The sequence below is a fragment of the Trachypithecus francoisi genome, unplaced genomic scaffold, assembly GCF_009764315.1.
Source record: "Trachypithecus francoisi isolate TF-2019V2 unplaced genomic scaffold, Tfra_2.0 Lachesis_group8, whole genome shotgun sequence".
Classification (NCBI taxonomy): Eukaryota; Metazoa; Chordata; class Mammalia; order Primates; family Cercopithecidae; genus Trachypithecus; species Trachypithecus francoisi.
In genome coordinates this window covers 44354792-44369266 of record NW_022681473.1, presented here as the reverse complement: position 1 = coordinate 44369266, position 14475 = coordinate 44354792, and the positions used below count along the sequence as shown (strand labels likewise).

The following is a 14475-nucleotide window of genomic DNA, read 5'->3' as shown; positions in this document are numbered from 1 at the left end:
AATACCCACCCGCTAGGACACAGCGGCTTTTCGACTCGGCGGGGATGAACTGTGGCAACTTCTGCAGCCCCCACCGCGGTGCGGTGGCGACGGCGGCTCAGTGGGGCTGGAGCGCGTGAAGCCGTGGGAGCGCCGTGCGCCTCCCGCTTTCTGGTTTCGGCCGCGGGTCCCGGGACTCCGACTTCGGTGCTCCGGGTGGTAGCGGCTGCGGCGCCTGCAGTCCAGATCCTCGCAGTTCCGCGGGCGAAGGAGGCGAACGGAATCATTCCCCAGTGGGGAGCGCAACAAGCCACAGTAGCCAAGACCCTCGCTCCTGCCCCGGCTCCCAAGCGAACGCAGCCGCAGCGGGGGCCGGGTCCCGAGCCCCACGCCGGCGCTGCCCGTGGTGGGGGGCGGGCTGGGGGCGGGGCGGCCGGGGCTGCCTTCCCGGGCGCATCCCCGAGCGCAGCGCCGGCGCTGCCGAGCCACCTCCCCCGCCGCCCGCTAGCAAGTTTGGCGGCTCCAAGCCAGGCGCGCCTCAGGATCCAGGCTCATTTGTTTCCACCTAGCTTCGGTGCGCCCTGCTAGGCGGGGACCCTCGGGAGCGATGCCGATGGATGTGATTTTAGTTGTGTGGTTCTGTGTGTGCACTGCCAGGACAGGTAAGCACGACTGTGGCGGTTAGAAGGATCTGGGAAATGGGGGTGCCCACAGCCCACGGTGGCGTGGGGAGACCTGGAGCCGAGCTCTGCGCTGGTCTGGGGGAACGGCGGTAGTGTGTATCGGTTCCTGGGATCTCTTTGCCCTGCTGGGAGTGACAGGATGAGAAGAGGGACTCATGGGCTTGAAGATGTCCCCGCTGAGTGCCTCTTTTCAGGGGACCCGGCCTCTGGGGCGCAGGACTGAGGGGCGCGGCCGAGCGGACGCACCCTCTTGCTACTAGTAACCAGCTTTCTGTGCCAGGGAGTCGAAACCCGCAGCAGGGCGGGCCCGCGTGCCACGTATTCCCGAACTTGAAAGGTGCTGTGGAAACCGCTCTTGCCGACCCCCGCCAGGCTGGGAAGGGGTAGCTGCGGGAGTCGCACCCGCAGAGGGAGCGCTTCCCGCTGGCGGGTGCGGCCGGGGCCCGGGAGGGCGCGGTGCGGCGAGGGGAGAGAACTGCGGGAGAACCCTGGGATCCCGTGATCTCCTCCTGTCCCTTTCTGACTACCCAGGAGAACTCCAGGAGTATTCTCCTTCGCCCCCCTTTGCTCCTAAGGGTTGGGCGAACAATTATCTGAGGGAAATAGACCTGTGGAGACAATCTGGGGAAATTTTCTCAAGCTCAAACCAGTTTCCTCTTGCCATAATCGCAGGGTTCGGGGTGGGGAGGGGGCGCAAGGATGATGCATGATTGTCTAAAGTCCCCACTTGGTTCTGCCTCCGGAGACGCAGTTGTGAGGACTCAGCGCATCTTCTTCTTTCTGCTTCCAATGGCTCCCTTGCCCAAAAGACCCCTTGGGTTCGGAGACTGGCTTGCAGCCGCCTTCTTCAAAGGGCTAGTAGTAGATGCGAGGAGACTGGGGTGAGGTGAGGTGGGGTGAGATGTGGCAGGAAATTGGCAAAAATAGGGCCTGTCAACTGGGGGGAGTGTCGGAGGTTTGCAATCCTACCCAGCCATCCCCGCTGCAGACTTTGCACCCTAGAACCTGTGTGGTCATTCCCTCTCCCTTTATTCTCCCCGCTTTACCACCTTATTTCCTTCTCTATAGGCGTGGCCTTCTCTCTAGGCCAAGGAGCAAGTTCACCTGGAGAGGGCTGAGGGGGCGTCTGCCTTTGGTTGGCTCAAAAGTTCCTTCCGCTTGCGCCCAGGCGCCCCTCTTTGGCAATTAGCCGGCTAGAAGATCTAGCGTCTAGGAGCTTTCAGAGGGCCCTTCCCACTTCCCCAGGACTGAGCAGGCAGCGGCTTTCGTCTGGTTAAGAATGTTGAGTATAGATTTCTCCAGGGACAAAAGAAACCTCCCATTCCGTTTCTTACCTCTATCCGAGCTTCCCAGGCTGCGGAGACGCCAAGACTCAGTCTAGCTTAGAATAGTTACTTCTTGAGTTCAGGCCCATCAGAATGAGTTAGTCTTTTGAAACCGGAAAAGCTGAAGGAGTGCGCGCACTCCAGGAAGATCAGGACTCCAGGCAAGACTCGTGCAGAGCGTGGGCTACCTGCTCTGAGCGCGAGAGTCTGGTGCTGGTGGACATCTTGCAGAGGAACCGCAGACAGGGAGAAGCTAGATAGGGAGGGGGCAACCCGTTAGTCAGTTCACATCCCTAAGTGCATATCACTACGGAATATGCCTTTGTTCTCATTATTCCTTTGAAAAGTCGCCAAAGTACCCTTATCACGGAATGGAAGGTGTTTCAGGGTTCATTGCTTGTGGAGGGGATCTTTAAGAGCAGATATTTTCCCTCTTTCCACTTCCAATCCCCTTTAAATCTTGTAAAAATTTGGTTGTAGGGGAAAATTCATTCATGTATTTATTCATTCAACAAACGATGTCTTGCTGGGTGCCAGGATTTCTTATGCAAAGAGGAAATGACTTAGTCCTTGACTTCTAGGAACTTACAGCTTAGCTGGGAATCTAGATAGAAACTGGCAGGCATTTTAATTTTACAGATTGATAGGGGATGGTGAAGAGGTAGGAGTATAAGTTTGTATTAAGGAAATATGGAGGAGGGACAGTTTGAATTAATTCTAGGGAGGAGTGGTGGTCAGGGATTTGAGAGTTGTGCCTTCAAGGCTTTGTAGGGAGCTTTCCAGGTGGACAAAGTGGTAAGGCATTCTTGGCAGAGGGAACAGATTGAGCAAAGGCAGGGAAGCATGGAAGCATCTGACCCATTGGTTGTGACTGTTGCCTAGGGAGCTTGGGTTTTCAATGCCCCTTGGCACTATTTGAACACTAGAGGCCACATATTTCTTCTACACACATTATCAGAAGAATCAGAGAGACGGGGGGAATTACCTCTCAATTTGTACACTTAAAATATCTTGTAGTTTGAGAGGGTATAAGCAGTAGCTTTCTGGGGGCAGCCGTCTGATTTTGTGCAGGAATCACCATTTCCACACCATCCATCTACCTCTTAGGTAACAAAGGCTGGCTTGTGATTAGTTTATCAGCATCCAAACAGCTGCATGGAAAGTTTCTTTGTCAAGTGGGACAATTGTTGTCTGGGCTGTTAACAGTCCTAGATGAAATAAACATGTGGTTCACTTAGTGAGCTGCTCAGATATCACCGCCTTTTAAAGGAACTGAGTAGATGATTATCAGGCACATTTTAATTAAAGCAAGACTGCAGTGCAGACGCAGTTGCATATGAAAAGATCTAATGATAGGTGTGATGAGGAGCTGCTTAAATCTGCCTTGTTCAGAGAACTTGTTTTAGAGTGCAAAGTGGAGTCAAGACCGGAGGTGCCATTCTCCAGTTCTTGTTATTTCTGGTTGAGAAATAATTCAGAGATTTTCAGGTACATCACTAATAATGAAAATTTAGAAGGCTACAATAATAGCAGTAATAGCACACTATCTCTATGAGTTTTCGCCAATGCTTTGGCAGTGTGAATAATTGAAAACTGATAATTATTCTCACATTGATTTCCAGTTTGTTTTGGTCGCCAGGGTAGAGGATGAAGGGAGTACCTACACCTTCAAAGCCCCTACTGACTAAGTGAATGTCTTTTGCTGCCACCTACTGGAAAGGAGAGAATTTTTTTTTTTTTCCTTTTGAGTTGGAGTTTCACTCTAGTTGCCCAGGCTGGAGTGCAACGACGTGATCTCGGCTCACCGCAACCTCTGCCTCCTAGGTTCAAGTGATTCTCCTGCCTCAGCCCCCCAAGTAGCTGGGATTACAGGCATGCACCACCACGTCTGGCTAATTTTGTATTTTTAGTAGAGACGGGGTTTCTTTATGTTGGTCAGGCTGGTCTCTAACTCCTGACCTCAGGTGATCTGCCTGCCTCAGGCTCCCAAAGTGCTGAGATTACAGGTGTGAGCCACTGCACCCGGCTGAGAGATTTTCTTTTGGAAGGAACTCTCAGGTGGATCATTAATTATGAATTGAATAATGGAACTGTGAACATGAGCCCCAGCCTCCAAGGATCAGGGAAAATATTGGCTAGCTTGGAACAGGCATAGAGCATATTCTTCAAGAAAATTGCTTTTGGGGTATTAAGGACCTTTGTAGGTGCCCAGGGGTCCAAACCTGATTAAGTGGTTGTGAAATTCTGTGGTTAAATGAGCTCCTGGAGCATCATTCTAGCATTATTTTAGTCTGCATGGTACAGAGGAAAACAACTTCCACCATGGACAATAAGCAGGAATAAATTTAAAGTCAGCCAGACCCAGGAGGATTTGCTGGAAAGCCTATGTCTGGGACCCCAAAGGTGAACTGAGTGGGCTGTGGGCCCGAGCGTTCCCTGGGTGGGGGTGAGGAGCAGCCAATAGCAGCAGCAGCAGCAGCAGCAGGAGGAGGAGGAGCAGGTATCTTTGCTAGGGTGGAGGTTCTGAATTCTAGAGTCAGGCCTCAAGTGCCTCTGTGACATTGACGTGCTGCCTTCCACGTTTTTAAAATATTTCTTCCCCAGGAGCTTTTTATCTTGCTTAATTGTAATTCAATTTCAGCCATTTGTAGAGCCGTTATGTCCAAAGTAGAAAACTTTAATAGAGTTTCCTAGGAAAGGGCAGGAGCTCCATGCTTGGACAAGAAGCAGAAACATTAAAAAAATTTTTTTTTTGTGAGACCACACGCACACTACATAAGGTTCAAGAGAGCCCATGTAAATGCTGCCTTATTAATAGCTTTTCTCATTCCCTAGGCAGTATGTAAAAATCCTTTACACATCCTGCTATGGGCACGAGGCATTTTCATCCTGGTGGGGACTAATTAAAGGAAGAGAAGAAAACTGTATCCAGAAGCCTAATTGATTTCTCTTTTTTGACTCTGTTTTTATGAGGTGTTTTCTTTTATTTTTAATTTTTTTTATTATGAGGTGTTTTCATAATAAAAGCAATACATTTATCTTAAAGCCAGAGAAGCTCCTTCACTTTTGAGTTGTGGGCAGGGAGTTGGGGAGCGAATATAGATTTCATATATGGATTTTACAACCAAACCCAGGGTGAGGGGCCCTTCTAGGTCAATTGGGTATGGAGAGGGGCTGGGAGGAAAGGGGCCATCTGCACCTTTTGTGTGATTCCAGTGGAGTTGAAGACCAGGGAGCTGGAGTGGTCTGGAGAATTGGTCTTATTAAAGATAGATGAAACAAACAACCCCCAGCTGGGCACCACTTATGTGCCGGATTGAGCTGCTGAAGTGCGAATCTAGTTTCCCCTGAGACCTCATGAGTCTGGTGCAACAGGTACCAGTATCTTTTCACACATGATAACCCAAAACATGAAATTTCCTATAGCAGAAGATATGAAGCCACCGTGTTATCGCTGATAGGGAGTACTAGAGTTCTGAAGTCTCTGCTTCAGCAATTCCTTCAGGGAGGCAGGTATTAACATTTCTATTTTATGGATGAGGAAACTAAGGCCTGATCAATGAATGCTTTTTTTAAGGGCACAGAGTTAGTAGAGGGAAGAGATTGGACTGAAACTGGCTCTCAGTTTGGTGTTGGTTCCACAATACTTTCTGGATTGAGGGCACTGTGTTCTTATTTGGGGGTGGGGATTCAAGGACACCATTGGGGTGTTCTGCTAGTTCTACAGAGTTTGTTTGGGTGATGTGAAGCCTTGCCCAATTAATTGCAGGGCTCTTAGTCTGGAAGATTTGAGCATCTTAAGGATGCCACCGTAGAAGGATTTTTGTCCCTGTATCGGTCAATATTGCCATAATAATTTTGTATAACAAATAACCCAAAACTCAGTAGCTTGAAGCAAACCATTGATTTTGGTTCACATATCTGTAAATTGTGTTTGGTGTTGGCTTATCTAGGCTGCATTTGGCTGGGCTTGGTTTCAAACTCAGGTAGGCTGCTTGCTCCACACTTCTAGGTCTCCTTGGACCAGTGGGCCAGCAGGGACATGTTCTTATCATGATGAGGAAGTAGATGAGAACAAACCCCACTGCGCAAGCATATTCAAACCTCTGCCTGCATAATGTTACTAACATCCCAATGGCCAAAACAAGTTATGTGGCTGGCCTCAAAGTCAAGAGATGGTGAGGTTTACTCCCATTCTAGTGGAAGGAACTGCAAAGCCACACAGTAAAGGCTGTGGATATGAGATGGGTAAAGATTTGAGGCCAATATTCAGTCAGCCACTGTCCTTTTATAAAGTTTCCCTGGCTTGCATGTCATCCGTCATCTCATACTATCCCGAGATATGCTTATTGCTCAGAGGTCATTGCACCCAAAGTATTGATCATACACCAACTCATTAGATAATTAATCAGGTCTTAAGTTCAGAGCCTGCCTGCCATCTGTTCAGGCCTGTGAAAGGCACTTGGGCAACAGGGGTGGTTCCTTCTTCTTGCGTCTGGTGAAGGGCACATCCCCCAGACCACTTTCCAAATTCCTGGCTAGAGAAACACCAATTTGGAGGTCCTTCAAAATTTAATTTCTGCCCTTAAACATAAACCTGAAAACCCTCCAATTATATCTCAGAATTAGAATAACATCCAAGCTCCTTGTGGGTCACAGGCCTTATATGATCTGGCCCTTCTCTCTCTCCCGCTTTGGCCTCTTTTCTTTCTGTTTTTTTTTTTTTTTTTTTTTTTTTTTGAGGCAGAGTTTCACTCTGGCACCCAGGCTAGAGTGCAGCGGTGCTGCAGGATCTGCTTCCTGGGTGCAAGCAATCCTCCTAAGTAGTTGGGACCATAGGTGTACGCTACCACACCCGGCTAATTTTTTGATCTTTTTGTAGAGACATGGTCTCCCTATGTTGCCCAGGCTGGCCTCAAACTCCTGAGCTCACACAATCCTCCTGCCTCAGCCTCCCAAAGTGCTAGAGTTACAGGTGTGAGCCACTGTGCCTGGTTGGCCTCATTTTCTACTTCTCTATCCCTGGCTCATTCAGTTTCAGCCATGCTGGCCTTTTTTCTGTTCTTGGGACACTCCCAGTTTGTTCCTCATTTGCATGCACCCTTCTCTGCATGTGGAAAGCTTCCTCCCATCTTGCCTTTTCTAGTCATTTAAGTTTCAGCTCAAAAGAACCTTTTCCAACCCCCCTTTCTAAAGTAGGGCCCCCATCCAAGTTGTTTTCTATCCCGTTACTCTATTTTATTTTCTTCATGGCATTTATTGCCATCTCAGATTATCTTATTAATTGGTTTATTTTTTGCCCTCCCCTCACCTAACCCACAGGAAAGCGAGCTCCATGAGCACATCACCAGTGCCTAGCAATGTGTGTGCTATATAGTAAACACTCAGTAATACCTGTTGAAAAAATTATGAAATGAATGAATGTAGAGTGAATGGAAGGAAGACATCTTTGGGTCAACTGGAAGGGGAAAACCTAAATCTTCAGTTCAGGGGACAAGGGGAAGCCTGACAGAAACTGAGAAGGCAGCTAATAGACATTTTATTTGCCTTGGCAATAACGGGTTTCAGCTCTAAAGAGGCCTTCCTGATCGACCATCTGTCGACAGAAGCCTAGCAGGTCCTGTTTCCTAACAGGGAAAGAATAAGGCAAGAGTAGATTTCCTTCTCCAAGCCTATAGGACCAGGGGTTAAGATGGGAGGACAGGTGAGGTTGTGATAGCTTATGATGTCCCAGTGAACATTCACGCAGTGGGTGCAAGCCTTCCAAATCTTGTCTCAGTGACTGCATTACCAGCAGATGAGAGTTGACAGCTGTTGCTGATTAAAACATTTCCAACAGCACAGTCAAAATTGCACGATTGAAATGATGAGTGTAGATGGACACAGCATTTATGAATGGCTTAAACACAGCCCCTTAGAGTGATCACTAGCCTTATTAATACATATAGTTGGAAATCACTTTGCAATTATGAGTGAATCATTCCTCAGAGCACCCCCTGGGTGAGAGGCATCTTTAGGGATTTGTCTTAGACAAGGGAAGAGGAGGCTCAGGGCTGTGTTTCTCTGCACTAAGGTTCTCTAAAAAGAGTTATCAGGGTATCTGACTTTCCAACCAGGAATCCCCTTGGATGGAAATATATATCCATTATTCCAGGGATTCTCCTTCCTGGGCAGTCCCTCTGCCGCCCGTCTTCAACAGGAACAGGGTCCTTTTTCACTTTTTTCCTCCTTAGCACAGGTGATTGTGCCTGATTAGTTAGGGAACACTTTGTGGAGGTGTTTACTGGTGGTGGTGGTGTCATATTTTGCTACTGCATCTGTCTCTGAGGCAGGTGGATCAGGGCCACAATCTTGTATCCACAGTCACCACCTCTATAAAGCTTGGAAACCCAGTTTTTTCATAACTCACCTGACTGCAAAACCTGTCCTGAGTTGAACTCATTTCATGGCAAGACTTGATCTAAACTGATATCAACCTATTTATAATCTTTATTTATGCCAATTAGAGAAGTATGTCATACTTTTTGCTTCAGAAATACTGTATTTGATTATGGGGTGCTGAGTTAGATTTTGCTAAAAATATTACCTAAAATGTAGTATATAGGCCATATTACCTTTCTAACATATGGCACCTTCTGAATTCTGAATATTTAACCTCAGGAGTTTTGGATAAGAAATTATCAATCTATAATGTGGGGTAGGATTGGGGGAAGGAACAAAGTATCTATAGTATTAGCGGGGTAAGGGAGCAAAAATTTGCTTTTCTTTTCCCTCCACAGACAAAGACTCTCCAAGCACTCATCATTGGCTTCCTTGTATTCCCTGCCACTCCCTGACTCTGTAACCTCTGCTCTGTAATGCTACTAACAGTCTGCATTTTAAGCCCAAACAACTCTTTGTTCCTTTACAGTGGTGGGCTTTGGGATGGACCCTGACCTTCAGATGGATATCATCACCGAGCTTGACCTTGTGAACACCACCCTTGGAGTGGCTCAGGTGTCTGGAATGCACAATGCCAGCAAAGCATTTTTATTTCAAGGTAAAGGCACCTCCTTTCCTGCATGATGGCAGAGGTTGGGGAGGAGGGTCTGCCTGGGGAGCGCTCATCTGGCGTGTGTTTGGAGATCGCCTTTGCTATTTCTCTTGTGTTGCTGTCCTGAGTGCTTAGATATGCAGGGGGTATTATTCTGAGGGCAGGAGGGAGGTATTAGAGATCATGGTGGTGAAATATTTGGTTTGGCAGTGAAATATTTCCTTGATTTTGGTGAGGATCTAAAGTGGAATGCATTTATAAAATACTTGAAAGTCATTGACCAGCCATATTATTGTTACAGGATATTTATCTAGCTGTTATCAATACCTTTGCCTGTACTTATACCTATACCTATATTTACATCTTTCATCTAGTGGATAGGCCATAAGGACAGAGGGAAACTTATGGCTGCATTCTCCTTGGGGTAGAACTTACTCAGTTCTGCCCACTATAAGCTGGACTACAATTCATTAAATCATTCAGCAAGCATTTATAGAGAAAACATGGTGTGGCTCTTAGAAGCATGGTGTTTCTCACAATTTTGGAGGCTGTGAAATCCAAGAATAAGGCATCAGTAGATTTGGTACCTAGTGGGGGCAGGCTCTGTCTGCTTCCAAGATGATGCCTTGTTACTGTGTCCTGTGGAATGCTGTGTCCTCATATGGTGGAAGGGATGGAAAGGCAGAAAAATAACTAGCTAGTTTCCTTTCTTTTTTCTTTCTTTCTTTTTTTTTTTGAGACGCAGTCTCGCTCTGTCGCCCAGGCTGGAGTGCAGTGACCGGATCTCAGCTCACTGCAAGCTCTGCCTCCCAGGTTTTACGCCATTCTTCTGCCTCAGCCTCCCGAGTAGCTGGGACTACAGGCGCCCGCCACCTCGCCCGGCTAGTTTTTTGTATTTTTTAGTAGAGACGGGGTTTCACCGTGTTAGCCAGGATGGTCTCCATCTCCTGACCTTGTGATCCGCCCGTCTCGGCCTCCCAAAGTGCTGGGATTACAGGCTTGAGCCACCGCGCCGGGCCTCAGCTAGTTTCCTTTCTAAAGACAGTAATCCATTCACGAGGGCAAAGACCTCATAATTTAATCAATGCCTAAAGGCCCCACATCTTAATACTAATGCACTGGGGATTAAGTTTTAATATGAATTTTGGTGGGACACAAATATTCAAATCAGCAAAGTGATATGTCAACAGATACTTAAAAAATGGATAGAAAGCCTGGTATAAGAAGGGGTGGGGGTCTCAGAGCATTCTGAATAGAGGAAATAGTATGTGTAAAGGTAAGGCAAAAGCATGGTGGAAGGGTGGTGAACGTCTGGAGGGGTAGACAGGGACTAGGTTACATGGGACCCTGTTGGCAGAGCTGATATTCTGCTGATGTGTGTGGGTTTGGGTGTACTGATGATTTATGGCTGGTGTCCATTTTGATAGGTGGGACGCCATGTACTTTTGTTACCTGTTTTAAGTATTACCCTTGCCTGTAGGCCAGTTAATAGCTTTGTGCTTTACTTTCAGAGAAGTGGGGCCTTTGTAGAGGTTTAAACCGGGAACTGAACTGACCAGATACCATAGTAAGGCAGCCTGGATATTCCTCTATGAAAATGTCTGGTAGGGTTCTTTTAACTGAGCCTTTTGTGATGATAATAAAAGGATTATTTTAGCATGGCTGAACCAACATAATGGAATGAGATTTACGTATTTACAGTGCAGATAACTTAAGATGTTAATGATATATAGCAAATCTACAGTTATTAGGTAATATATGACAAGACTATCGACATACTAATTTTCACTTGCTCCTTACTAATGAACTGGTGAAGTATGTAAGCTGGGTATGGTTAAAAGAGTAGATTGAATTACTTTGTTTTTGCATTGTGTGAGATCTGCCCAGTCACTGTTGAGAGTCCATACCTTTCTTGATCTGGGCAAGGCTGCTGACACTTTGTAAACAAAGTTGCTATGGAAACCTGACTGGTCTGTAAGCTTGAAGAAGGCAGGAGTCCTGCAGATCTAGATACTCCTAGATCCTCAGGGCCAACTATTGTGCATGAAGCATAGTAGGTGATTAATAAACATTTTGAATGGAATTAAAATTTCTTTTGTACTATGTACCTTATAAAAAAGCTTACTGCTTGCTTTAGTCATTACTATCTATTCATTTCACAAGTGTAGGTCCCCTGGGCTGGAACTCTACTCTCTAATCTGTGTATTCTCTGTTTTGGCAACTGTCTCTGTGATGTCTGTCCAGCTACAACAACTGGGAGGGATTTTCAGCTTCTTCAAGGGGAAGAGTAACTTCTTTATGGAACTTTGACAGAGAAGGCCTTTCTCTTATATCCCCTGTGATTATATTGGGCTCACCTAGAAAATTGAGGATATTCTCCCCCATCTCAAGACCAGTAACTTAATCACATCTGCAAATCCCTTCTGTCATGTAAGGTAACATAATCATAGATTCTGTCAATTAACACCTGAACATTTTTGGGGAGCCATTATTTTGTTTACCACAAAGTCTGCCCTCTAGATCCAGAAGATTCATGTCTGTCCCACATGCAAAATATATTCACCCCATCCGAGTATCTCAAAAAGTCTTAATCTATCATAGCAACAACTCAAAGATTGAAATCTCCCCTAATCTCAGCTGAAAAATTCTACCTCTCATTAAGTAGTCTAAATCAGATATGGGAGAGACAGTGGGTATAATCCATTTTGGGGAAAAAATTTCTCTCTATTGTGGTCCTATGAAACTGAAAAACAGGTAATCTGCTTCCAAAATACAATGGCAGGACAGACATAAGATACCAGTTATAGATATTTCTGTTCCAAAGGAAGGAAATGGTAAGAAGAAAGGAGTCACTGGTCCCAGACACTTGTGAAATTCAGCAGTGCAAACTCCATTGGGTTCAAGTCTTAGAAATAATCTTCTTTGGTTTTGGCTCTGTCTTCTGGCTTGTGGCTCATTCCTCTGAGACATTGTTCATTTTTCGTGAATAATAGCATTTGTTTGCAGCTGAATAGTTTTATCAGCTTGTTTCCTGCCTGTAAAGTTTTGGGGGTTTTTCAGACATCTTTCATTGTGTCCTCTCTCAGTCTTCTTCAGTACAAATTGGCAGGGTTTCTGTTGGTATAATATTGTCAAGAAACTTGAAGGTCTCCTGTCCACTAGACAAGCAGCTTATCCACAGATCTGTCCTAGATAATGCTGTCTCTATTCCTGACTACTTCTGAGATGACTGAAGGGAATCCATGACTCACATACTGATCTCTACAAAGAAGCCTCTAGGTGATTGAATATTTTGACCTTTTGATCCTTCCAAGGCACTATCCAAAAGTTGTTTAGCCACAACGTGGCTCTAGAGCAGGCTTTCCTGATAGTGTATCTCCTTTTATTGTCTTTTGCAATCTGGATAGGCTGAGAACTCCCTGAATTATCAAGTCCTGACTCCTTTTTGCTTAACAGCTCTTCTCTCAATCCCTCACTTTTCTCTCACATTTTGCCATAAACAGCAAGAAGAAATCAGACTGTACTTTCAACACTTTGCTTGGAAATCTCCTCACCTAAATATCCAAGTTTATTTTACTTTCCACACAACTACAGGACAAAATGCAGATAAGCTTTCTGGCATCAGGTAACAAGGATCCCCCATCTTTGGGTATTCATTCAGTAATATGTCCCTTATTTCCTTTTAAGCCTTCACTGGGACCACTTTTAACATCTACATTTATTTTTAACTCCCTGTTGAAGGCAATTGGCCTTTTCTACCCTGCTCCTTAAAAATTTTCCAGGCTCTACCCTATTACCCAATGCCAAAGCCTCTTCCACATTTTTAGGTATTTGTTACAATAGCACCCCACTTCCAGTTACCTAAAGTTTGCATTGGTTTCTTACTGGTGCTGTAACAAATTACTACAAATGTCATGACTTAAAATAAATTTATTATACTTCTAGAGGTTATAAATTCAAAAAGAGATTTATGGGTTTAAAACTAAGGTGTTAGTAGAGCTGTGTTCTTTCTGGAAGCTCTGCTGAATATTCATTCAGTTCATTTCCTGTTACAGCTTCCAGAAATTGCCACATTCCTTGACTCATGGCTGCATCAGTCCAAGGTCGACTTCTGCTGTCACATTTCCTTCTCTCTGATTCTGTCGTCATATTGTCTTCTCTGATACCAACCTTCTGCCTTCCATTTTCCCTTATAAGAACTCTTGTGGTTATGTTGGAACCACCCAGCTAATCTAAGTATTCTCAAGATTCATAATTTAATCGCATCTGCAAAATCTTTTTTTGCTGTATAAGATGACATAGTTACAGGTTCTGGGGATTAAAATATGAATATCTTTTGGGGCTCATTATTCTATCATAGAATGGCTAAGCATTATTGGCCATAAATATGAACATAATGATGTTTCCTGAGTACTACAATTAAATCTTCCTTTTTCTAGTGCAGTACTGTTCAATCAAAATGTATTGTGAGCTCCATCTTTAATTTTAAAATCTGTAAGAGCCACATTAAAAAAGTAAAAAGAAAGTGGTAAAATTAATTATATATTTTATTTAACCCAATATATAAAAAATATTATTTAGACATATGGTCAACACAAAAATATATTAATAAAATATTTTACTTTTTTTAAAAAAACAAAGTCTTCAAAATTAATTGATATTTTACGCTTAAAACACATTCCGATTTGCATGCTAAATTTTTAATCTGTAGTAACTGATATGTATTTTGATTTCATAAAATTTATAGTTAAAAAAGTAGATTCATCAAATTATTCTGTACAGAATTATTAGATTAAAAAATTAAACAGGTTTATTGAGGTATAATTACACTATAATAAACTGTGTGTATTCAAAACATACAACTTGGTAATTTGAATATACAAATATACCTGTGCAACTATCATCACAATCAAGAAAAATGAACATACTTATCACCCAAAAAGTTTATCTTTTTTCTTATATAATTGCTCCCACCTACCTCTCCCAACCTCCACTTCTAGGCAACTATTGATCTGCTTTCTGTCACTATACACTAATTTGCATTTTCTAGAATTTTATATAAATAGAATCATACAATATGTGCTTTTACTCATTATGGGTATTTTGAGATTTATACATATTGCAGCATGTAAAGTGCTTTTCTTACAGGCAGTGTATAGTTGGGGGCTTAACTTTTTTTTAAACCAAAAAAAAAATTTGTGTTTTTTCGTCAGGGTATTTAGACTATTTACATTTAATGTGATTATTGACATGATTGTATTTAAATTTATCTTCTTGTCATTTGTTTCCTACCTGTTCCATGTATTCTTTGTTCCCTTTCCCCTCTTTATGTCTTCTTTCGGATTAATTGAATATTTTTTACAATTTTGTTTTATCTTTGTTGGCTTATTAGCTATAACTCTTTGTTTTGCTATTTAGTTTATAAACTCCAGACTACATTGTTATTTTTTATTTA

The 14475-nt window shown here is 44.1% G+C and overlaps 1 protein-coding gene across 2 annotated transcripts in view; it reads left to right on the top strand.

The window, feature by feature from the left end:
- Positions 1 to 414: 414 nt before the first annotated feature.
- NELL1 (neural EGFL like 1) overlaps positions 415 to 14475 on the top strand; it is a 984256-nt gene continuing 970195 nt past the window's right edge. For both annotated transcript variants that reach the window (XM_033205025.1, XM_033205024.1), the window contains exons 1-2: positions 415 to 641; positions 8898 to 9026. In XM_033205025.1, the coding sequence (XP_033060916.1) occupies positions 587 to 641; positions 8898 to 9026 (184 nt within the window). In that variant the 5' untranslated portion in view covers positions 415 to 586. The remainder of the gene's footprint in view (positions 642 to 8897; positions 9027 to 14475) is intronic.